A 26026-nucleotide genomic window follows, 5' to 3' on the forward strand; every position below is an offset into this window, starting at 1 on the left:
AGTCTCCCTTGGCGAATGGTTTGCTGGGAGGAGAACCTGTTGAATGACTGTAGCCTTTCCCTTACTGTGTCAGCTAGACAATATCTGGAATTATTTGTTACACACGAACAGGAAATAGTAAGTATTGAACTGTAGCTGTCTTACTGACAAAGAACTTCCTATTTTGAAAAGCATCCTTTCTAGCCACAGATGTGCTAGAACTGATTTCCTCATGGAAAAACGTGTTACATACATAAACACACAAACGTGTATGTTACATATGTATGGTATATTTGGAAAAAGAGACGGAATTTTAGAAGTAGTTGGTGTTTCTAAGCTTTTACCTCACATTCAGATTAACTATTTTTAAATATTGTTTTTATTTTCAGTTTAATGACAGAGTGGCGTTTTTCTCGAGGAGTGCAAGAACAGACCAAAGCTTTCCTTGATGGTTTTAATGAAGTTGTTCCTCTTCAGTGGCTACAGTACTTTGATGAAAAAGAATTGGAGGTTAGGCTTTTTTATTATGCTGTTTAGAAGATGTTAATGGGAGGAGGGACTGTTTTTGCGCTTCTACAGGATGTCCACACATTTTTAAATGATGTGGCACAATCTTGAGTTCTCTTATCCATCTCAGTGTTCAGGATGTATTAAAATCCCAGCATGGGGTGATGGTCTTAAGTTCTCTAAACCATGATGATGTCATGGGTACAAAGTCATTAATCAGTGCCCCCTATCCTGAAGAATGAGTTCAACCTTGTTAATAACTTGGGGAACTTAATAAAATCCTGGGTTAGTAGTGAGTTGCCCCAAAGATCAGTTTTTTAAGTCATGAGTTCTTAGTGGTCTTAACTGTATTCAGACTTATTAGAAGTATATCAGAACTTCTTTTTTTGGAGGGATGTGGGAAAGTACACATGACAGAATTTACCATTTTGAATATTTTTAATTGTACAGTTCAGTAATGTTAAGTATATTCCCATTATTGTGCAACCAATCTCCAGCACTTTTTCATTTTGCAAAACTGAAATTCTATACAGGTCCCCATTTCTCCTTCTTGGCCCCGCCATTCTACTTTCTATGAGTTTAACTACTCTTGGTGTCTCCTGTAAGTGAAATAATGCAGTATTTGTCTTACTATGACTGGCTTATTTACTTAACATAATGTTCCTCATAGTTGATTCATATTGTAGCATGTGTAAGAATTCCTTCCCTTTTTAAGGCTGAATAGTATTCCGTTGTATGTATATATCTATACATTTTGTTTATTCATCAGTCAATGGATATTTGGGTGGCTACTACCTTTTGGTTTACTGTAAATAAAACTGCCATGAACATGGGTCTATAGATATCTCTTAGAGAGTCTGTTTTCAGTTCTTTTAGATGTATACTCAGGAGTGGTGTTGGTGAATCATATAGTAAATCTGTGTTTAATTATTTGAGGAACTACCACACTTCTGTAGTGGCTGTGCCATTTTACATTCCCACCAAAAGTGCACAGGTTCCAGTTTCTTCACATCTTTGCCCACACTTGTTATTTTCTGTTTTATTATAGTAATGGGTATAAGGTGATATCCCATTGTGGTTACGATTTATATTTCTCTAGTGATTAGTTATGGTGAATTCTTGAAGTCTTCTTTCTCCATATAGATTAGAACACAAGGCAGGGCTGTAGGGAAAGTCCTTGGTATTTCTTCTCTGCCTGCTTTGGGTATAGTGTTTTAACTTTAGCCATCTTTGGTTCTCTGTTAAGACACCATAATCAAATGTGCATATAAAAAGTTAGCATGATGATTTATATATACAGTAATATTCCCCTATAGAAATTCGCCTTCTGGTAACTGACAAGTATATGAAAATAAGGACTCTGAGCCTGGATGAGATGCAGACTCTATAAATCTGGCTAACATCTCTTTCTTAACAGCTTGACTACACAGATTAGCAGAAACACATCAGAAGAATAGAATGGAAGATAGCAGTATTTAATCTTTTTTTTAAATCACACACTTCATTAAGAATCTGAAGAAAATTAATTAATTTTGTGTCTTCAAAATGTGTACACCTAAAGTATTCCATACCATTAAGAGCTCCTATTTTAACACTTTTCCAAAGAAGACATCCAGATGGCTAACAGACACGTGAAAAGATGCTCAACATTACTCATCATCAGGAAAATACAAATCAAAACCACAATGAGATACCACTTCACATCTGTCAGAATGACTAAAATTAACAACCCAGGCAACAACAGATGTTTGTGAGGATGCAGAGAAAGAGGAAGGAACTCTTTTGTACTGCTGGTGTGAATGCAGACTGGTGCAGCGACTCTGGAAAACAGGATGGAGGTTCCTCAAAAAATTAAAAATAGAGCTACCCCATGACTCAGCAATTGCACTACTAAGTATTTATCCAAAGGATACAGGAGTGCTGATTCAAAAGGGCATATACACCCCAGTGTTCATAGCAGCACTGCTGACAATAGCCAAAGTATGGAAAAAGCCCAAATGTCCATCCACTGATGAATGGATAAATAAGATTTGGTATATCTATACAATGGAATATTACTTGGCGATGAAAAAGAATGAAACCTTGCCATTTGCAACAACATGGATGGAACTAGAGTGTATTATGCTAAGCAAAATAAGTCAGAGAAAGACAAATATCATATGATTTCTTCACTCATGTGGAATTTAAGAAGCAAAACAGATGAACATAGGAGAAGGGAAGCAAAAATAAGATAAAAACAGAAAGGGAAACAAACCACAAGAGACTCTTAAATATAGAGAACAAATTGAGGATTGCTGGTGGGGTGTTGGGTCGGGGGGATGGGCTAAATGGGCGATGGGCATTAAGGACGGCATTTGTTGGGATGAGCACTGGGTGTTATATGTAAGTGATGAATCACTAAATTCTGTTCCTGAAATCATTATTATATTATATGTTAACTAACTTGGATTTAAATTTTTTAAAAACTAATAAAAAAGCTCCTACTTTGGAGGCACACCTAGTGAAAGAGGGATATTACAGCCAGAGTCCAACATTAGAGCAGAGATGAAACTAAGACAGTAGATCTGAAAGGGTATGAAGAGACGCATACTTTCATATAGCCCTTGGTAGATACAGTTGTCTCATGCATAGCCCTGTGAAATAGTTTGACCATGTGATAGTTTCCTTTTACGTATAAGGGGACTAAAGCTCTTATTGTTACTGATTTGCCTTTAGTTCATGGTACAGAACTGTGAGAAAATATAGATCTTTTTTGTTGTTATTTTTGCTTTATCTTGATTTTTATTCTTTTACATCCATTCATCTCTCTTAACCATGAATAATACCACAATAATGGGCATGTATACTATTATTGAAAATAATGATTATTGATAATCATGCCCCTTTACAAGTTAAAATGTTTCAACTATGAAGATGTAACAATCATTCTTTATAAAAACTCTCATCACACTAGGAATAGAAGGCCACTTTCTCAGTTTGTTAAAAGAGGATCAACGAATAAGATAAACCCTGACATCATTGTGAATGGTGGTATCTTAAATATTTCATATTGAGATTAGGAACAGGGGCAAAACGCTCATCCTTTATATTACCCACTGTACCAGATATTCCCCACTGGCCCAGCCAGTGCAGTAAGGCAAAAGTAGAAACAAAAAGCATAAAGACTGGAAAGAAGTAAAATGGCCTTTATCCATGGATAATAACATATGATAGTCAACTTAGAAACTCCTAAAGAACCTACCAAAGAAAAAAAACACTAGAAATAACAGCAAATTTAACAAGACTGTAGGATAGAAGGCCAGTAATTAAAAAATCAAGTATATATTTTCTATGTACCGGCAACAAATGCTTAGAAATTGAAATTTTAAAGTTTTATTTACTAACGCATCAAAAAAATAAATGTAACCAAAGGCATGGAAGACCTCTGTACTGAAAACACAAGACATTGCTCAGAAAAATTAAAGATGACTTGGGGCGCCTGCATGGTTTCAGTCAGTTAAGTGTCCAACTCCTGATTTCAGCTCAGGTCATGATCTCATGGTTCGTGAGATCAAGCCCTGTATGGGGGTCTGTGCTGATAGTGCAGAGTCTGCTTGGGATTCTCTCTCCCTCCCTCTCTTTCAACATAAATAAACCTTTAAAAAATTATTTTTCTTTAAAAAAATTTTTTTAAGTTTGTTTTGAGAAAGACAGCACGAGTGGGGGAAGGGCAGCTAGAGAGGGAGAGAGAGAATCCCAAGCAGGCTCTGTGCTGCCAGCACTGAGCCCGATGTGGGGCTTGAACCCACAGAGCTGTGATATCATGACCTGAGCTGAAACCAAGAATCTGATCCTTAACCGACTGAGCCAGCCAGGCGCCCCAACCTTTAAAAAATTTTTAATGTTTATTTTTGAGAGAGAGAGAGACAGTGTGCGACTGGGAAGAGGGGCATAGAGAGAGGGAGACACAGAATCCATAGCAGTCTCCAGGCTTTGAGCTGTCAGTCCAGAGCCTGATGTGGGGTTCAAACTCAAACTGCAAGATCACGACCTGAGCCAAAGTCAGATGCTTAACCGACTGAGCCAGCCACCCAGGTGCCCCAATAAACATTTTTTTTTAAAGAAAAAGATGACTTAAATAGATGGGAAGATACATCATATTATGTATTGGAAGACTCTGTTATAAATGTCAGTTCTCTCTAAATCTGTATATTCAACACAATCCCAATCAATATCTGGAATAATTTTTTGTAGAAATTGACAAGCTGATTTTAAAAATACAAAGAAATGCAAAGGCTCTAGATAAGCTAAAACAGTTTTGAAAAAGAACAGACTTGGAGGATGTTCACTGCCTGATTTCAAAAATTATTATTAAGCCATAGTCATTATAGCAGTGTGGTGCTTTTGAAAGGATACACAAATAGATCAGTGGAACACTAGAGAGTTCAGAAATAGATCCACACATATATTATGAATTGATTTTTAACAGAAGTCTACTATTTTTCAGTGAGGAAAGAAAAAATCTTTTAAAATGATGCTGGATCAACTAGATGTCCATATAGAAGAAAATTAACATTGACTTCTACTTTAGTCTATGAAAAAAGATGAAATCATAAATGTAAATATGAAAGCTATAAAGAAAACATAGAGTAATGTTAGTATGGGCAGAAGTTTCTTAAGAATATAAAACAATAAACCACACATACACAAAAAGGATAAAGACTTCATCAAAAGTAAAACTTCTGCTCTTCAAAAGATACTGTTAAGCAAATGAAAAGGCAGTCTACACACTGGGAGTGTGTGTATGTGTGTGTATGTGTGTACACACACACACACGTATTTTAACTCTTAAAACTCCTTAAAAAACAATTTTCTAGAATGGGCAAAGACCCACTTCACAAAAGAAGCTATGATGGCAAGTAAACACATGAACTATAACTCATTGTTGGGGAAATGTAAATTAAAACTAAATGAAATTAAAACTGCAAATTGAAACTGTAAATGAAAACACTTTGGGATAGTGTTGGTAGTTTCTTACAATGTTAAACATATATATCAGCTGCTTATGCTCTGGCAGTTCCACTGTTAGGTATTTATTCAAGTGCAATAAAATATATATTTATACAAAGATTTTTACATAAATGTTCATCACAACTTTATTCATCAAAGCCAAAAATTTGAAGTAACCTAAATGACCATTAAGAAATGAAATAAGTAAATTGTTGTATAATGAACGCGAATCTCATAGACATGGTGTTGACGGGTGGAGGCAGGGGGTGGAGACAACAGAAGAGTGTTAATTGTGTAGTGTGTGTGTGTGTGTGTGTGTGTGTGTGTGTGTGTGTGTGCGCGCGTGTGCGCATGCGCATGTGTGATATTCTCAAAAACTTAACCTGTGATGAAATCATTGATTACGTAGAGCCAAAGACAAAGATGTTGTTTTTCTCTGCAAAAAGAGGCATAATGGGAATATTGTACATCTTGATTGTGGTGGCAGTTACATAGGTGTATATATCTGTCAAATCTCATCTAACTATACTTAAAATACATGCATTTTATTGCCTATACATTATAGCTCAAAGTTAACTTAGGAGAAATGAAGTATTGGACTACTTCATTATGCCAAAAATAGCTTTCATCCCCTATGTAATTCAGTGGGCTTATTTGAAAATTTCACATAGAATATTTTATTCCCAAAGCCTAGAAAAATTAATAACAGGAATTAGTATATTTTTAACTTTAAATGGAAGATAGCATAGATTAAGAAGAAAAAAAAAAAGAAACAGAAATTTACATTTGAAACTTAACAGTTTGGACACCTAATTTGGGATACATTTTTAGTAAGAGATTCTTCTAGCATAGCTAATGTTTTTCTTGAAGAATAAAAACTCTAAGTGTTTTCAGTGTGAGTTCAATAAACATGGAAAAGATAAAGTACCAAAGAATCCTTGTTCTAAATTGCTACAAATTTCCTTGGATTTGCTGTGATCATTAGTTGTCATGCATGCAGCTGTTCACATAATTAGGCCATGTGCACAAGTGTTTGTTAGCAGATTTCAGTCCTATAGTTATTCGCTTCACTAAATCTGTACTGTGACCTGCTACTGTGTTCATTTCCCAGGTTATGTTGTGTGGCATGCAGGAGGTTGACTTGGCGGATTGGCAGAGAAATACTGTGTATCGTCATTATACAAGAAACAGCAAGCAGATCATTTGGTTTTGGCAGGTATTTGCTTTTATCTTTTTGAAACAAAGTGTTCAAAGAAAATGTTTTAACCATGAAACAATAGTTTTAAAAAAGTTCATTTTTAAAATTGAACCTGCCATTTGAATTCCAAATCAGAAGTGAAGAGTTTCTGTTGTTTTTTTTTGTCTTCCTAAATGGGAGAATGAATGACAGGATCTTCTTTAAGTAATAGTTTAATGGTAATAATACTTGTAGGTGTAGCATTTTTCCCCCAGTAGTATCATAGCATTCTAAAAATTCTACTTAGTTCTGGAAGTAAATGAGGAAGTATGGGTTTGTTTGTTTGTTTGTTTGTTTGTTTGTTTTTTTAATGAGAAAGTCAGTGCAGATACATAATTCCTGTGAAGGTGATAATATGCTAGGGAATGAGAATGATCTGGAGGATAATGTCCAAGAATGACTTCCTTTTCTCTTTCCCTCCCTTGGGTCCCTTTCTTTGTTTTGTTGGTGTTTTAGCTTAAACTACAGTAGGGTGGTCTCATCCAAGTGCTGCAATACTAATATTGAAGCACAGTTTATTTTATTAGATTTTGCATTTTGTGTGTTTGAGAATTTAAAATCTTTAGGCCAGGGATTTTCTTCACATAAATCTAATTGAGACTCATTTGAGCAGTTTAGCCACGGAACTTCTCGTATACCTATGCTTAACTTTCACTTTCAAGTGAAAACTAAGCCTGGGACTTAGATTTACTAGAAGTGGAATCTTTTTGTAAGGATATGTGTCATTTATTTATTAATTAATACTTTAAAGAAGTGTAGACACTTGTAGAAATTTATATTACGTACTTCAGCATATGCAAAATGGCACATACTATTTATTGCACCATTATTGGTATACTAACAAGAGACCTGAAACACCTAAATGTCTGTTGGGAGGGGACTAAGTAAATAAATTATGATATATCTGCTCTGTAATTCTGTACCTTGTAATCATTCTTTTACTTTTTTTTTTTTAATTTGCTTATTTTTGAGAGAGAGAGAGAGAGAGAGAGAGAGAGAGCAAGCAGGGGAGGGTTAGGGAAAGAGGGAGACACAGAATCTGTAGCAGGCTCCAGGCTGTAAGCTGTCAGCACAGATCCCGATGTGGGGCTTGAACCCACAGACTGAGATCATGACCTGAGCCGAAGTCGGATGCCCAACTGACTGAGCCACCCAGGCACCCTAGCATTCTTTCACTTCTTTTAATGCAAATTAATAAAAATATTGGAAAATATGTTTCAGTAGTTTTGAAGGGGAAAGGAACCTGTGTGTAATGTGCTATTTGGTTAAAAGGAAAATTTACATTCTGTATATTCAAAGTGTATGTTGGTACAGCTGACCCTTGAACAATAAAGGGTTTGAGTTGTGCTAGTCTGCTTCTGTGCAAATTTTTTATAGCACAGTACTGTAAATGTTTAGCTTCTTTTATTGCAAAAATATATGATATATATACAAAAATATGTGTTAATTGGTTATCAGTAAGGCTTCTGGTCAACAATAAGCTATTAAGTTTTGAGGAATCAAAATTTGAATGTGGATTTTCCCAAAATTTCAACTACATGGGGTATCCGCACCTCTAACTGCTGCATTGTTCAGTGGTCAACTGTATATGAATATAGCGTCTTTGAAAAAAGGTAGAGAAAACTGGCAGCAAGGTGTGAAAGCTGTTCTTGATGCTGTACCTTTTACTACCTTTCAGTTCTGTACTGGGTGCTGTGTATATCTATTACCATTTATAAAAACTAAACAAGGGCCACCTGGCTCGCTCAGTCATAGAGCATGTGATTCTTGATCCTCAGGGTCAGGAGTTCAAGCCCCACGCTGGCACAGAGCTTAGAAGAAATAAATAAATGAATAAAAAATCAAAAGGGAATAAACCCATTTTCAAGCCTAAAATATCTGAATTGCATCACATACAGAATGTATGCAGGTGTCTGCAGTCTTCCTTTTTAGGGTCTTTACTAGCTTCCTTACTAGTCAGGGACTAGTAAGAACATGAAGTTCCCTGACTTTCCCTTTGGACATTTGTATCTGTATACCTGAGAAGCTTCAGCTTGAGGTCCTATAAATCCAAATGAGTAGTTGTGTTTTGCGAATTGAGTTTGTTTTAGGGAAAGGGTTGGTTTATGCCAGACCTGGTAATGAGCTGTTTCTTGTGTCTTGATGAAATGTGTACCTCAACACAGTTTTATGCAGAAGTGTTTTTGGTCATTATTAGCACTTTTTGTCTCATCCTTAGGTAATGTATATTCTTGTTTACTTTTTATAAATTTTATTTTTAGGATATATTTCTACTCTTAGACTGCTCCAAAAGTTGACTTGCCTTCTATTACAAGACACATCAATTCAAATCAGTATTCCACCACATTACACATTTATGTCTGTCTTTGAAAAGATAGTAAATGAACTAAATATTTTTAACAAAATGCATCCTTGTAGTTTTCAACTTTGAAGAATCCAAAGAGTTGTGTAAATCGTGTCTAGTGGGAGAAAACAGATCAAACTATTGAGAATGGCAACTGTTGTAAGGGCTAAACACACAAAAAGCATATAGCACAGAGGTAGGCAGGAGCCCTAACTAGGTGCTAGCTGTGATATTGTAGCCAAACAAACAACATCTGTCCTGGTTACCTTTTAGTGGTTTGACGTTTATAAGCCTCCCGTTTCCTGTCTGTATGATGGATGTAATAATACTGATGGACAACCAGTGTTGTAATTGTGAGGATTAACTGAAGTAAGATCGCTGGTATATTTAACATGTGCCTAACCTTAATAATTCTTGAAGAAATTTAAGAACAATTTAAGTGTCTACTATTTTAATTACTGAAGATAATTTGGTATTTTATATTAAAGTAAATTTGATTTTGTTACACAGTTTGTGAAAGAGACAGACAATGAAGTAAGGATGCGACTATTACAGTTTGTCACTGGAACCTGCCGTTTGCCTCTAGGAGGATTTGCCGAGCTTATGGGTAAATGCAGTTTTTCTGCAGTTTCTCTGTAGATAACTTTGTGATGATAATGGCCTTTAGACATACAGTAGACTTGAATCTAAGGATTATTCTTCTGTGCTTTCTGTAGGGTATCTGCCAGAAGACTACTTAATGGTTACTATCAAGTACATTTGTAAGCCAATGAAAGTCTGCTTACTTAGTCTGGTTGGCCATTGCTTTGCTCTTTAGGGTGATTGTGAAGGAGCAAAATTCTTTAGAGCTACGTCTCTTTCCACTAATTTAATTCCTGTTGCTGAATTTCTGCAGCAATAAGAAGCTTCTCTAGGCAGAAGCGATTTACATTGTATTCTGTGTCATTCATGATAATGTGACATGTTCAGTCATTTAACTAGTTGTCAAAACCAAAAAGTTTAAAGGACCAGATAAATTTTGTCTTGTTTTCTTGATTTAGGAAGTAATGGGCCTCAAAAATTTTGTATTGAAAAAGTTGGCAAAGACACCTGGTTACCAAGAAGCCACACGTGGTAAGTTCAAGAATCCTAAATTGAAAGGTGAAAGTCAGAGAATGTTTTGTTTTTTTTTTAAATACATAAGACCCAGTATTAGTGCTTATTCATTAACGTAGCCAGAATTTCAATTTTTAGAACATACTGATTAATACGGCATTCTGTAACTAAACCCTTTGAAATGATTTCTGTTTGGTTAATATACTGAGAAATATATCTAGTGATTCACCAGTTAGAGTAACCACTATGTATAATATACGATTGAAGTGCTTCCTGCCTTTTATGAAGTTTGCACTCCCCTGGGGGAGGGAGCACAAATGACAAACAAGTAAGCTATTTGAATTCTAGGAAAGTCCTTCAAAGGAAATAAAGAGGGTGCTGTAGATAAGAACCAGAGGGAACCTCTTCTAGGTTGTGTGGTCAGGGAGATTCTCAGCATAATGTTTGAGTTGGATAAATAGCATGCTGCGGGAAGAAACGGAAAAAGCACATTCTTTGTACAGGAACATTTCCAAAGACCTTGTAGTAAGAAATAATTTTTCAAGGAAATGAATGATGACTGGTGTCATTGGAACTTAGTGAATGAGGGGAGACAGGGATAAAAAGAATTTGGAAATTTAGGCAGGGCTAAATTATGTAGAACCTTGTAGGCTGTTACAAGTCACTTGGATTTCAATCTAAGGGTAGTGAGAAACCTTTGAAGAGTTTTAAATAGCAGCTAATGAGATTCAGGAAAAATCACTCTGGCAACAGAGGAGGAACTGGATTCAAGACCAAATGCAGGGAGATTAGTTAACAGAACTGTTTTAGTCATCCAGGGAAAAGAGGAGGATAACTTAGGAGGTACATGGTTCTTTTAGGAGGTGAGAACTATTTTCCTACTGAGCAGTTATTTGCCTTTTTATTGTTTTGACACTTGCATTTATGGTGCAGAAGCAATGGTAGATAAAACTAGTGCCTCAGCACAAATCAGGGCCGTGGCACCAAAATGCCATCTCCATTGTTCAACATCACATACCTGCAGTTTAAAGCAGAAAGCAAAAAACAAAAACAAACAAACAAAAAAAAAATCTCTTTCAAGATTGTTCTTTATGAAGCAGTAAAATATACATATGTGTGTGTGTGTATATCTATATATATACAGTATATATATATAGATATAGATATAGATACACACACACACATATACTAAATCTTGATGCTTGAGTATGTATCTCTTTAATATTCTGTATGACAAAACAATAAGCCTGCATAAAGCCCTTCTTATTCACACCAGAGAATTGTGGTTGTCTTGAGGGGAGGCTCTTTGGCAGTTGAGTTGAAAGCTGAACCAGCTTGCTCTTTTTGATGGAACACCGTTTTTGAGAGAGTGACTGACAAACTGTTTATTCAGATGTGTATTTGGCAGACATTTTCTTGAAAAGTAATGAAGGAAGCTTATCACTTCAAGGGAAACAACTGACAGCATTTGTTGGCAGTGATAAAAGTTGAGGTTTCAGGCAAAAATTAGAATTTGGGAAAACTTGTTTATACCATCATGAGCTTGAAAGCCTTCCCAAGACTTTCTGATGAGATTGGTGGTATTATTAAAAATGAGATTTTTTTCTATCATGTAATTTAATGTGTCAACATTTAGAAATACTTTATAACTTGGTGAATCACTGTTTCCAAATGACCAATGCATGATGTTATAAAATCATGCATGGTTAAAAAGAGTCATTCAGAGTACAAGATAAACCAATGGGTTTTACATAACAGAGTAGAAAAAGTTCTTTGGCATGATTTCAGAACCCATATTACGTATAATATTGTCAAATTTATTTAGTACAATAGTCAAGAATAATAGCCACAATGACCTGAAAAAACTAGAGTACATCTCTGTTTTCTAACCACATATCTGTGTGGGGGCAAATTTTCATATACTGTACTTAATATAATGCAACAAAATAAATGCACATATAAATATCAGAAACCAGTTGTCTTCTATTAGGCTAGACATCAAGATTTGCAAAAATATATAACAGGGTCACTTTTTTTTACCATTTTTTTTTTGAAAATAGTCATTTTTATCAATAAACATAATTCACATAAACAGAGCTCGTGGGAATTTGCAATATTTTAAAGTGTGAAAAGGATCATAACCGAAAAAATTTGAGGACACCAGCCTAGATTAAATTGTTGAATCCAGTAAAGGAGAGATTGTTGAGGTAGAGGAGAGAGTTCAGAACCAAAGAAAGATGAAAAGAATTGAGATGCTGAGTAAAGGTTAAGGAATTAGCCTTTGATAAAACAGGAATACTTCCTTTGTTGTAATAGGAGAGGAAGAAATGTTGGATGTAAGCTGTAATTATCACTGTTGGTTTCTGTTTATTCAAAGTATGAAGTGACGTCACTAAGAATGAAGAAAGTAAAAAAACTCTGAGGAGAATGAGAGTTGTCAGAGCAGACAAGTATCTACTAGAGAAATATGGCTGAGAATGATGTGCGATATTGGATTGCCTACTTGGATCTAAAGTGACACCAATCTGTCTAGTTGTAGGATTGTCCCCTCCAGGAATTTTCAGCTGTTAGGTCCAAGGAGTGAAAACTAGAAGGCTGAATTCATTCAGTTTGAGTTTTGATTAGTTAAGTTCAAAAGGAGGAAGAGACAGGGATTTGAAAGTATTTGCAAGGTAGTGGATATAAGGATGGTCTGTAGCTTAAGTACAAAATAAGGACAGGAAGAGTCTGTGGACAGCTAGGATGGTGACAAAGTAATGGATTAAAGGGTTAGCATTTTAATTGAAGGAAGCTGGAAAGACAGAATTGAGTTTTTGAGGGTGCCTGGGTGGCTCGGTTGGTTGAACATCTGACTCGATTTTGGCACAGGTCATGATCTCAATCATGGGATCAAGCCCTGTCAGGCTGTGCTGGGCATGGAGTCAGCTTGAGATTCTCTCCCTCTGCCCCCACCCCTTGTGCTTGTGCACTCAAAAAAAAAAAAAAGTGGATTTTTTTAATTAGAAATTTCCTGCTGGTGATGACAAGGTTCAAGGTATGTTATCCTAAAGTCAGTAAATGAGAGGAACAGGTCACTGAAGATGAGAACTTGGGAGGTCATGCATGGGTGTTGCGTATCATCAAGTGAATGAGAGGACAACCACGAACCCAGGTGCCAGAACTTTCAGTGAATGAAAGGAATATGACCAAGAGGTCAACAGAGGGTAGCCAAAAGTCAGAAAAAGGTTGCATAGCTAGATTGTATGTGCCTCACAGGAGGGAAGTTTTACTGCTTGGCTGCAGGGAAATGGTTATGTTTCAGACTAGCTGGGTTTTTAGTTAAGGCAAGTTATTAAGACCTTAGAAAACTGCAAATCATAAAACAGAAGTTCAGAGGAATGGAGATCTGAGGTGGAAGAAAGGGAAAAGGTGAGGATTTAATTCAGATCAGTGGAATACAGTTAACGGTATTAGGATGAGAATTTGTATGAACATAGATCCCGAGACACCAGAGTTTAGTAGTGACAAAGGTAAACACTGCTATGATCTATGGCGGAAGTCTTGATAATTCTCGGAATGAGTTCTGCTGTCCTCTCCAATACTTTGCTTATTGAGGTGGCCACTTTCAGAGCAGAGGCTGTATACACTGGTATAGAAAACCAACAGTCCATTGCAAAAGTATGGGTAGGGTCTTCCATTTTTATAGGTTAAGTAGAAGTATCAAATTTGACTCAGCTGGAACTAAAACAAAAGCTAAACTAAAACAGTATTCTGATATCTATATAGTAAGTACCCTCTAAGATGAAGAGATTTTGGTGTGTCTCTGTCCTTTGGCTGGTATCTTAAAATAGAACCCTATTTCGGATGTTTTCAAGTAATGTACTTTCTTATGTAGGTAACTCAGCATTTACTAAATGAAATGGATAAGTGTTAGTTAAAAGAGTAGGGATGACTGCCCCTCATGGGTGTTAGAACATAATGGAAGAAACTAGTCAGTCATAATACAGAGCAAAGAAAATGCTAAAAGCAAAATAAAAAGAGCTTATGGAGAGGAGAATTATTAAGTCTGTATAAGATGCTCAGGGAGAATTCTTGGAGGAAGTTTTAGCATTTGGACTGCTTCTTAGTGAATTAATATTTTTATATCGGGAAAAAGGTATTCCCGATCGTGAGAGAGCCATAAGAGCATGGTCGTGAAACAGAAAAGCATGTGATATTTTGGGAAAACATTAAATTAATTGATGGGGGGCTATATCAAACAGCTTCCTTCCCCCATACCTTCAATCCATAGTAATTAGAAAACTAAGTGGTTTTTTTTGTTTCTGTAATGGAAGGCTCCATGAATTTGTGTTGTCATTCTTGTGCAGGGGCCATGCTAACCTCTGTATAGTTCCAATTTTAGAATAGCACAACAAAGGTTTTTTAAACTGGCAAGTCTTTTTTATGAAAGGACCTCTGGCAGTGATGTAATAAGGCTAGATGGGTTGTGGAGAAGTCAGGAAAAAAATGGATGCAAGATCAGTAGACAGGAAATTTTGATGGTCCATATAAGAGATGTTGGGGAAGTAGAGACACACAAGAGTGCAGTTGCCAGCACAAACGATCTGGATGGAAGAGATACAGAGATTCAGTAAAGAGAAAGAATTTGGCAAAGGCTATATTTCAAAGATGTAAGAATTAGAAAGTGACTGGTTGTCTTAATATAGGACTGTATTGAAAAATTTTTTCTTGACTTCAGCTATCAGTGTGACGGGGGCATGGGGGAGAGAAGGTACATGGTCTGCTTAATTGCTACCGCTAATAGATTTAATTTTTCATACAAAGAGAATAAAATGGTGTTCTCAGGCCATTTTAATTGGCTGCCTTGTTTCAGAAACTCAAAAGGCTCTTGATTATTAAGTTTCCTGACTCTTAAGCAGGAGTGGAGACAAGGGCAGAGGGAGAGTAGTAGGAGGGAACCTAGATAATCTGTAGAAATCTTCCATGTGAGAAAATGAAAATACAGAATGGTTTTACCTACATTAGAGCTGTTTCACTAGATAGAGGGGAAACTAAAACCCTAGACCCTCCATCCACCCAAATCTTAATCCAGCTAAACAGAGCAGCGAATTCTTTTAAGTATGGCAGGAATGGAAGCACTAAAGTATGTATTTGTTTACTGGCTTCCCTCCCCCGCCCCCAAATATAAGTTCCACAAGGATAGGAACTTAGTTTTTTAACATTCTATCACCAGCTCCTGGACAAATATCTGATATATAATAGATTCTTAATAACTGGTAAGTGAATGAAATAAATGGACTTAAAAACCGAAGAGAAGTTAGAGGGACTTATGACAACTTGTAATGTCAGTTTTTTCTGGGAAATGTTAAAATATTTTTATGAGTAAAAAATCTGTATGTGTTAATATAATAGTAAATTGTTAGAATACCTCTGGCAAAATTTTTAGATCTTCTCTATCCATTTAGTTTGTCAAATGTGCTTTAAACAGTATTGTATTAGAAATCTTTTCAGAGTTTGTTTTATTAAAAACACATCTGTTTTTGTTTTTGTTCAGTTTTAATCGCTTGGATCTACCACCATATAAGAGTTATGAACAACTAAAGGAAAAACTTCTTTTTGCAATAGAAGAGACAGAGGGATTTGGACAAGAATGAATGTGGCTTCTTGTCTTGGAGGAGCTCTTGCATTTAAATACCCCAGCCAAGAAAAATTGCACAGATAGTGTATATAAGCTGTTCATTCTGTACAGTGAATTTTCTGAACCTCTCAAAGTATAAATGTTTTCCGTTCTTCCACAGAAATATGCAAAAACAGTTCACCCTTTTCTACTTTATTTATTGTTCCCTTGAAGTGACTGACTAGGAAAAAGATCATCCTTAAATTTTGAAGCAAGCAAAAGACTTTATTAAAAAATAAGTATATATCTATATAAGCATATATGATAATGGCTCTAGTTTTATAGAGCTCTGGGTATATTAAACATGACAGCCGTTCATTCAAAAATAATCTGGATTTGCTTTACCTTGTTTCTCTTATCCAGAGAAAAAACTACAAATTGCTTCATGATCTTCTCCCTTACTTAACACCTCCTGAGGGTGTTTAGTTGCATGGCTGTTCAGGAAGGTATTAAGGGCTTAGGCCAAATCTTACTTTGAGTATGTTAAAAAAAAAAATGCTGCTGGCTTTTCTGAAGACAGGCATTTGAACCTGTCAATTTGTTTTAAATAAGTACAATAGTTGAAAATTTTCCCTCTTTGCTATATCACTAATACAAAGTAATGAATGAAACCCTAACTTAAATGTAAGGCACATACTAGATCCAAAGCCATTTAGTTTATTCTAGAGATTGGAAAGAATTCATTAAGCAGCAAAGAGGTTTGTTTACATGTTACTTTGGGATGCTAGGTATTTGTGGAGTTAAAAAGAATCAGGTACTTATGTACTTTTGTTTTTAAATCTGTGATGTCCTTTAAATTTAACTCATAATAAATTGATGCCGTTTGATACTTAGGAACATATAATAAGGTAATGTGAACAATTTTGCTTTTGTGTTCAAAGTTTTGGTTTTATAAAACTGGATGGACTGAAGAGTTGTGTAAGCATTTGAACACTCAAATGAGTCTATTTTCTATTAGTGTTCGAATATCTTCATTCCTCTTAAATTCATGAAAATTTTATCTGAATTATATAAGCATATTAAAAAATCTTTTGGTTCCCCACCCCCCTTTTTACACAGATCATTATTTTTGTCCTAATAACTTTTTAATTTTTCATTATCAAGGGCATTTGTTGAACTACAAAGATGTATAACAAATTAAAATCTGATGTGAATGATATTAATGCTATTTTAGCAAACTGGGCTTCCTTACTAATACAAAAATTTTAATTTCCATTTGTATCATTTCAATATGCAGTGTAAATTTCATTAAGTTTTTTTATAACGACGGAATGGACATCTTACAATGTTATGTGTAACATATTTAACTGCTAAGTACATACGGAAAATACTATACAATTTAATTTCCCTAAACAGTTTTTGTTTTGCCAAAATTTTATTTTTCTACATATTAGATTGTGTTCTGCACTTCAGAGTTCATAGTAAAGATGAAATAAAGGCAGTGATCCACTATGTTGAATAGACTCCTTTCCCAAATCCTAGTCTGACACTGGCTATTTTGAAGCATAAAGAATTAAAAACAAATGCTAATGTATATGGCATTATGTGACAGAGGGTGACCAATCTTCAAAAGGGCTAAATTACACCATAGAAAGCACCACTGCTGAATGAATTTTGCCATGACAGAGGTTCTCGAACATTATTCAGTGGAGGTATGTGAGAATACAATTAGCAGATTTGACTGAAGACAGGCTTTCAGGGTGCTGAACCTCTGTCCTTTCTTCAGGTAAGAAATTAGATGACGCTACACAGAACCCACAGACCAAACCAGCTTTCTGAAAAAAGCTATTTGGGAGAACTTATTAGGGCCTTCTACCTTTCATACCCAATTGCAGAAATCCAGGCCTACAGGCAGGATTTATTACGTCTTGATTTATATACTCAGTGGCAGTGAGAGAAACCAAAGATGTAGCCATCTCTCACCTTTTCCCCTGTCTTCCCATCCTGGTCCACACTAGACAGGCTCACTATGCCTGAAATGAAAAAACAGGCAAAAACAATGAGGCTCAGAGACAGATTCATAGTTATTTCATTTCAGCAACACTTAACGGCACCACCAAACTGAGCCCAGTGAACGGATCACAGGAACAATAGTTTCATCAGATTAGCTATCTTCCAAGGAGAGCAGCTACAAGGGTATTTTGGTTTTAGTGCTTCCTAGGCAGTTTAAGCTCAGAGAGTTATTAATAAACCTTTTGCACCTTGCAGCCTTCAGTTAACCACCCACCTCTTCTCTTCAAAACTAGATAGGGTGGTATGTGTCAAAATACCACTAGGCAATTTTGCTTTTGTTAAAAATGACCCCTGACTGGTAAGTTGCATCTGGACTGGGAAATCTCCAGATACTTGATGCTGCTGTAAGGTCATTTTCTGAAATGTAAGGAGTCCTGACATTGACTTTCTGGCTAGCTGTGGTTCCTATCCTTACAGCTTTCTGAGTAAACTGGTGCCACATGAAGCCTTTTGCAGACTTTGAGTCTGAGGGTTTGGTTTAACCTAAGAAGATCCCCTGGTGAACCTGCAGAAGTAAAAAAAATCTTCTCGTTGAAATATGTAGATGAGAGAACAAAGGTCTTATAACACTCCCAGTTTTCTTAATCCATTGATCTTAAAAGCCAAACTTAAGATATTAACTGGGGATTTGGACATCTCAAGGGAAAAGCCCGGACCATATCAGAGCAGCTCACGAAGGTTCCTCTGTACCAAGTGTATTCTCCTCAGTCACAGGATAAAACACACTGTTCACTGCTCTCAGAGGGCAGTGCAATGGACCAGAACAGGGCATTCATTCAAATGGTGTCATGGCCCTTGACAAAGTAATCCACCCCTATTTTTTCTTCCCAACAATGCCCTGGCACATAGTCCAAAATAAATTTTACGGTGAATGTCACATGAAAGCAAAACAATACCCTCCCAAATAATGTAGTACCAAAAACACACATCAAAAAGTGGGATCTCCTAAATTCTAAAATTTCTCTTCCTAATCTCAACCAAGAACTCAGATAATACCATTTAAAAATACTGATTGGGGCGCCTGGGTGGCTCAGTCGGTTAAGTGTCCGACTTCGGCTCAGGTCATGATCTCACAGTTCATGGGTTTGAGCCCCGCGTCGGGCTCTGTGCTGACAGCTCAGAGCCTCGAGCCTGTTTCAGATTCTGTGTCTCCCTCTCTCTCTGCCCCTCCCCTGTTCACTCTGTCTCAAGAATAAACAAAAAAAAATTTTTTTTAACATTTACTGATAAAAGTAAATCCTTTACATGTTCTCTTTCATCGTCACAACTCCCTAAGGTTGGTGTGTCTTTTTCTTTGTTGTGGTGATGCTTATAGGTAAGAAAGTGCAACTGAAAGAAGTCATTTTTACAAAGTCCATAGCTAGTTCACAGTCTGTGATTAAACACTCGGGAAAATTTTGCTAACAAGTTAACAGAGGTTTCAGATTTTTTATAGAGTAGCCACTTTTCAAATCCATATTTATTCTCAATCCTCAAAAGAACGAAATTAGGATACCCACAAGAAGAGGTAATTATCACCAACAGCCCATGTCTGTAATATGTTAAGAATACTGCAAACATCTGTCCACATGCGTGTGGGGAAATCATCTCAAACTAGCAATCACGTCTGGAACATACACAAGAACAGTTAAGTGGGGACTGCACAGGAAGAAGAATAAATGGGGGTCCTAGGGTTTTTTCCCAAAAGTGGTAGGTCTCACTGGGTGAGGAAATGCCAAGAACCACTGTAAAACCTGGTGAATCAAACTCCCGGAAAGTCAAAAAGAGACAAAGTGCACATAAATCAGAATCTTAAGAGCCATAACACATCTTGGAAAAGTGAGCTTATCCCTTATTATTAGAAGGAAGTTAATAGCTCTATAAATTAGACCCAGCAACCACACACTCCTGGGTATGGATATAACTTGTACCTAATGTTCATAGGAGCCAAAGATTGTAAACAGCCTAAATACTCTTCAGTGAATGGTTAAACAGGTACACTAAATACAGTGAAATAGAATCAACAGTGCAAAGGAATCAACCACTGACTAGATTTAGATCTTAAAGGAATTAGGTCAAATGAAAAAAACCAATTCTCAAAAGGTCACATACACTATGATTCCATTTTATGACACTCTTGAAGACAAAATTATAAAGGAGAGATTAGTGGTTACCAGGATTAGGGATGGTGGTAGGGAGGGAAGGTGGATGGGTGTGACCATAAAAGGATAGCACTAGAGTTTTTGGTGACTTGGTGGAACAGTTGTATAGCTTGATTGTAGTGTCAGCTAAAAATCTACATGTGACGTAATTACATAGAACACACATGTGAGAGCATTTAGAAGTAAAATCTGAATCAGGTCTGTGGGCTATACCCATTTCCTGTTTTTGATATTGTACTATATAGTTCTATGTTACCTCTGGGACTGCTGTACCTTTTCCCGCTCAACTTCCTATGAATCTATGATTTCAAAGCAAAAATTTAATAGCGCTAAAAAATATCAGATGACTCCCCCCTCCCCCCGCCAAAGGCTCTCTCACTGAATTTCACAAAAACTACTTACCAGAAGTTATCCTTGAACGAATCAAAACCCCTCACTTCCCATTTGATTACTTGGTATGGCTGGTAACTACACACACACACACACAAATCACAGCTTCAGAAAATATTGAAAGTCCCTCTAATGAGAAAATTAAAAATGAGAAATTTTCAGATGAAAATGCTGAAAACAATTCTTTAACACTCTATACTGATATAAACTGTAGAAACAAAAAAATTCAAATTAGAAATTCAAAAAGAACTGGACAAACTACATGAAAACGTGAAATGCCTGCTGACTGGAATCAGAAAAAAAAAAAAAACAAAAAAACCAAGAAAAAGACAAACATCTCAGAAGGAATGTATCAGAGGAAGAAAACGAGACCTGGAAGAAATAAGGAACATGGGAGGAATAAACTCAGACAAGAAAATGAAAGAAATAAAAAAAAAAATCAGTGAAGTTTAAAAAATTAGGCAAAGAAGATCTAACATATAATTAAAATCACTGGAAAAAAGATGGAAAAGTTGTTCTCAAAGTGTGGTAAGATAAATCTTGAATAAGGGACAATTGAAGATAACTGGACCGTCTTCTTCAAAAAGTCAATGAATGGGGCGCCTGGGTGGCGCAGTCGGTTGAGCGTCCGACTTCAGCCAGGTCACGATCTCGCGGTCCGTGAGTTTGAGCCCCGCGTCAGGCTCTGGGCTGATGGCTCGGAGCCTGGAGCCTGTTTCCGAGTCTGTGTCTCCCTCTCTCTCTGCCCCTCCCCCGTTCATGCTCTGTCTCTCTCTGTCCCAAAAATAAATTAAAAACGTTGAAAAAAAAAAAAATTAAAAAAAAAAAAAAGTCAATGAATGATGTGAGGAAAAAAAAAAAAGATGGGAGAACTGTTCTGGATTTTTAAAAGTGTAAGACATTCTGGGACATTTGAGAAAATCTGAAAATAGCTGGATATTAGATGTTAAAAGAATTACTGTTAACTTTTTGTTGTGATAATGGGTTTTTGTTTAAAGGATGTCCTTATTCTAAGAAAACGCATGCTGAAATATCTAGGGATGAAATATGTTATCTACAATTCCAAAACTTTAGAAATATGTATATATAAATATGTGAATATATACACATATAAGTAAAATATAGCAAAAGATTAGCAACTGGAGATGAAGTTTTCAAGTTCGAACATACACACACATCCTGGTTTTATCGAGGATAACACAGAAACAGCCCCTACCAATAGAGTTTACTTTAACAATACAATTCCCAGATCCTTTGGGGGAAAACCCACCTCTACACATACTTTGGTTTATCTAAGTTACATTCAAGATTATCCTTTTTATAAAACAGTTCTGCAGTGGGGGCATCCCAGCCTCAAGTAGTACTGTCCTATTTAAAACATCTTCATTTCTATTTCACCCTTGAGTTCTGCGTTCCTTTCACATTAGAAAATAGAATTTGGGTTTTGTCTAGTGACAAAAATCAGTCCTCCACTTGAGGGTCTATGTCACATTAAAAGAAGAAACCACTCCCATTTTCCGTCCTCTCCTGACTTGAGTTTTTTCCTTATGCAGGTTGGTTCCAAGATCCATCATTTAACTACTTTATACCAAGAACCCTCAAAATCCTAACCTCCTAATTTTCACTGCACCTTCTCTGCAAGATCTCAACTTTGCATCAGTCCAACTTGACAATGCATTCCCCCAATGCCACCTCTTAAACAAAACTTTCTTTTATTGATGTCCCATTCTGATGTGATCCATCCTCCCTTAGAAGTCTTATATACCACTTTGTATTGTTGGTGTCCTAAGTGCACAATATCTCTGCCTCTGAGCCAGGGAGATGTCCTTACCACTCTTATGGCAATTATTTCTTTTGCCTTGTTACCTGTGAAGAAACTCAGGATTTTGTATATTTAAATTTGTTAAATGGTTACATGAAAGAAACTGAGAAAACAGCCATAGAACACATTTATGGTTTATATGTTATTTATGTATTATCTTTGTAATGTGGTGAAAAGGCAGTGTTTCTTAGATACTTCATGTACTTTCTTCTCCGACAAATTCTCATTTCTGGTCACTGAAACCTGTAAGCAACTGAGCAGCTTCTGTCTGTATCTAAAATGGAAAAATACACGTTATAAATAAACAGCACAGCATAGATATCAACTTGTGAAATCTAAGTTCATAAAGTGGGCTCTGGTTTGTTTCTAAGAGTTCCCAAAAACCAGGATAGCACATTGTAAAAATAAAATTTAACAGTGACTGGGTAAGACTCTCCCACGTTAATACACATCCGTTGCCTTTTGTTTTAGAAATCTTATTTGATCTGTCATGTATGTCAAACAGGAATAAGGCAGCAAGTAACTCATAACATCTGTTAATAGTAACTAAACATTTGCATACAGAAATTAATGGAAATGTTAATGAACTCACATGTGAAATGAATACTCTTGTTTTCAACAATGTGCATTTAGATAGTTTTTAGAGAAGTTCTTACTTCACGTTTAATAGTGCCTCAATAGAAACCTATCTGCCTTAATTTATTAGAGATGTGTTACCTGTTTATCCTCCTCTGTGTGTGCTGGATAGTCCTTGGCTTTCATTAGCCAGAAGGCAGCAAGCTTTTTGTTGTGTAACTTCAAATAGGTCTTTCCTAAAAGAAGCAAGTTTTTGCTGTAGAAGTTTGGATCCACTGTACAGAAGAAAGAAAAATTTATTTCAGATGACATACTTGTAGAGGCTTTTTTTCAGTATAAATTCCAATAATAAATTTATGTGGTCAGTAAAAGATTAGGCTAACTCAAATTCTCTTTTGTTCAACTATTCCTATCTCAGAAAAATGCTGGTTAAGTATGATTCATTCAGTGTCTACTATATGATGGGAGAAGTAACAGGTAATGGGAGCCTAGGAGGAGCTTCTAAACCAGATATGGTCCTTAAAGAAAGGTTGCTCAGGAGAACTGACCTGTAGAGTAAAACCTGGAGATGACTTTAATTATTGAGGATTGTTTTAGCTCTGTAAGACATGACCATGCTTTTTTCTCAACACCCCAAACCTTATTCCTTTAAGGCTCTAGGTTTTATTTGGCAATTATGCTTCTAAATCCCTCTGAGGAAATTTTATTCCCAAATTCATATTCATGATCTATAGAACTACCACCATAACAGGTTATCAGTGAAAGACAGTAACAGAACATATCAGAATATATTACTGACACAGTTTAACATGCAGACTCAATTCTTTATAAGAAATGTTTTTTTTTTTTAAATGCTTTGCTATCAGAAAAGCATCTGAACAAGTCCATATGAGTAGGTTCTCTAATACAGTCTTTAATATTCTTCTGATTAATTTTATAGAAATAAAATTACAGTGGTTTCTTGGGTGTATTTGGTAACATATGCTTATGTCCTTTACTTTTCTAGTTTGTGCTATTAATATTAAAAAGGAAGAACTTAGGATGGGCTGGTGTCAGTTTTGTAGGGCTGGCCATTTCTTCAAAGCAAGAGTGACATGAAACTCTTCACAAAAGAAGACAATATCTGCAACAAAACAAAAACTGGCCTGGTTTAAAAACAAGACGTCTTATTTAAGTTCTCTTTGAAAGTTGCTAAAAGAGTAAATCTTAGAAAAAATTTTTTAAAAATGTGATAGTCATTAACTAGACTTATTGTAATCATTTACAACATATACAAGTATTGAATCCTTATGCTGTACACCTGAAACTAACATAATGTAGTATGTCAGTTATGTCTCAATAAAAAAATTTTAAACATTTAAATACATAATAAATGTTCCTAATCAGCTGTATAATCTTGAGTAAGAGAGTTAACATGTCAAAGCCTCCTCTCAAAAGGAAGGTTGAATTACATCAATAAAGGACCATTCCAGAACTGTAGCTCTAAATTCAGCAGCAACCTACTTCTTACTCAGGTGATCTTTACTGAATAAAGACTAAAAAATATTTGATAATGTCTACTGCAAAAAGAAGTAGATCAGAATAAGTAACATTTTATTTTAAAAATTTCTATTATAGGGGTGGCTCATTCAATTAAGTGTCCAACTTCAGCTCAGGTCACAATCTCATGGTTCATGAGTTTGTGCCCTACAGCGGGCTCTGTGCTGACAGCTCAGAGCCTGGAGCCTGCTTCAGATTCTGTGTCTCCCTCTCTCTGCCCCTCCCTGGCTCGTACTCTCTTTCTCTCTCTCAAAAATAAACATTTAAAAAATGAGGATATTAAATAAAAATTTCTATTCTATATAAAGCAATCATACAATTTTAACTGTATTAGTATGTGAAATTAAAAATGTTACCTTGCTCTGCCCTGTGAAAGTAGCCTAAGGCCTGTTAAAAACACAACCCAAACATAATTAAAAGGGTTATAACAGAATCAATATTTAAAAAACTTTTGTTCAAAAGTCAGGAAGTAAATTAAGATATCTTAAAGTCCAATTCATTGACAGAGTTAACATAGCAAAATTGAACATATTAAATCATCGGAGCACAGATTACGGTATATGGACCACTTCAAGTAATAGTTTGATTGCTATTCAGAACTTGTACCAACCAAGCATCAAGTGCAGAGAGGAAAGAACATCATCATATGCAACAGAGCTATTCTGATCTTTCTCTTCTTAAATCATAATAGTCACTACCAGTAAAAACTTGATAAAATCAAAAGCTAAATTTACTCAGTGGTATATAGGTTGTACCAATAAATTTTTAAAACTCCTTTATTACTGAAATTCCAACATAAAATGCTATTGTGAATCTGAAACTCTTAGTTCTTTTTGTTCCACTTCGACTGTTTTTATAATGTATTAACTGATTTCTTAGAAACATAACTAACTTGTTATAGTAGAGCTGACAGTATTTTCTTAGAATATATTCTTTTTAATAGCAGTATTTCCCCACTGTGCTCTAATTTTTCAACTAAATATTTTTACATCAAATTCTACAATATTATTTCCCAGAAGAAAAACATAGCTCCTTGTTATGGTATAGGTATTATGGAAGCTTTTTCAATGGCCTTATCTCCTTACTCTGAAAATTTTAGTGATGTTAACTCAAAATATTTGCCCAGAAATCCCTTTCAAATTTTATTTTTAACAAGGAAGCAAAAGGCCTTGAAAATATAAGAGTATGATCCTTTCAACCCCACTTTTTAAAAAAAGTTACAATTACTCTTTATCTATACAAATACACACTTTCTTTTCCAGGTAAATGGTAGTGTGTAGAACACGTACCTAAAACATGCTGAACAGCAGCTGTTGAATTTCTTGTTCTATTTTATGACTTTTATATGGTATATAGGTTTCAAATAGAAAATGATAAATTTTAGCCATGAGCTATTATAGCTAACAACATACCAGAGTCATCAGCCACTCACCTAAAGAAAAAAAACCACTCACCAGTCATAGATTATAAGTTTTAAGCCTTTGTGATAAGATAGTTGCATTGGATGGTTAGAAACGTGCTCAAATGCCTCACTGATCAGAGCTCCAGATCTGGACACTGTAGAATGGCACTGCAGTTAGGAAACCAGTACTAACTTAATAAAGGACAGCACACTACCTCCTCATAGGTGGAACTAGGAGGAGTTGCAAACAGCATTTTAGCAATTCTTCTTTGATACCAAGGCATTTCAGCAAATGTATAACACCTACAGAGAAATAAAATAACATCTATATATCTG

General features: G+C 35.7%; 2 protein-coding genes and 1 non-coding gene across 17 annotated transcripts in view; 1 reads left to right on the forward strand and 2 right to left on the reverse strand.

The window, feature by feature from the left end:
- WWP1 (WW domain containing E3 ubiquitin protein ligase 1) overlaps nt 1-17259 on the forward strand; it is a 134241-nt gene extending 116982 nt beyond the window's left edge. For all 9 annotated transcript variants that reach the window (XM_058698468.1, XM_058698472.1, XM_058698470.1 and 6 more), the window contains 5 exons: nt 369-489; nt 6587-6691; nt 9567-9663; nt 10097-10169; nt 15685-17259. In XM_058698468.1, the coding sequence (XP_058554451.1) occupies nt 369-489; nt 6587-6691; nt 9567-9663; nt 10097-10169; nt 15685-15784 (496 nt within the window). In that variant the 3' untranslated portion in view covers nt 15785-17259. The remainder of the gene's footprint in view (nt 1-368; nt 490-6586; nt 6692-9566; nt 9664-10096; nt 10170-15684) is intronic.
- Nucleotides 14452-14555, reverse strand: LOC131495216 (U6 spliceosomal RNA). Its single transcript, XR_009253842.1, has one exon. It is a non-coding gene; the product is annotated as a U6 spliceosomal RNA (small nuclear RNA).
- Nucleotides 17260-21502: 4243 nt separating the features above from the next.
- The window catches only part of RMDN1 (regulator of microtubule dynamics 1), a 57310-nt gene continuing 52786 nt past the window's right edge, over nt 21503-26026 (reverse strand). For 6 of the 7 annotated variants that reach the window (XM_058698478.1, XM_058698477.1, XM_058698480.1 and 3 more), the window contains 4 exons: nt 25906-25993; nt 24645-24675; nt 22891-23024; nt 21503-22447 (listed from right to left, as the gene is read on the reverse strand). In XM_058698478.1, the coding sequence (XP_058554461.1) occupies nt 22397-22447; nt 22891-23024; nt 24645-24675; nt 25906-25993 (304 nt within the window). In that variant the 3' untranslated portion in view covers nt 21503-22396. The remainder of the gene's footprint in view (nt 22448-22890; nt 23025-24644; nt 24676-25905; nt 25994-26026) is intronic. The other variant, XR_009253277.1, reaches the window with a different exon arrangement.

The sequence above is a fragment of the Neofelis nebulosa genome, chromosome 14 (assembly GCF_028018385.1).
Source record: "Neofelis nebulosa isolate mNeoNeb1 chromosome 14, mNeoNeb1.pri, whole genome shotgun sequence".
Classification (NCBI taxonomy): domain Eukaryota; kingdom Metazoa; phylum Chordata; class Mammalia; order Carnivora; family Felidae; genus Neofelis; species Neofelis nebulosa.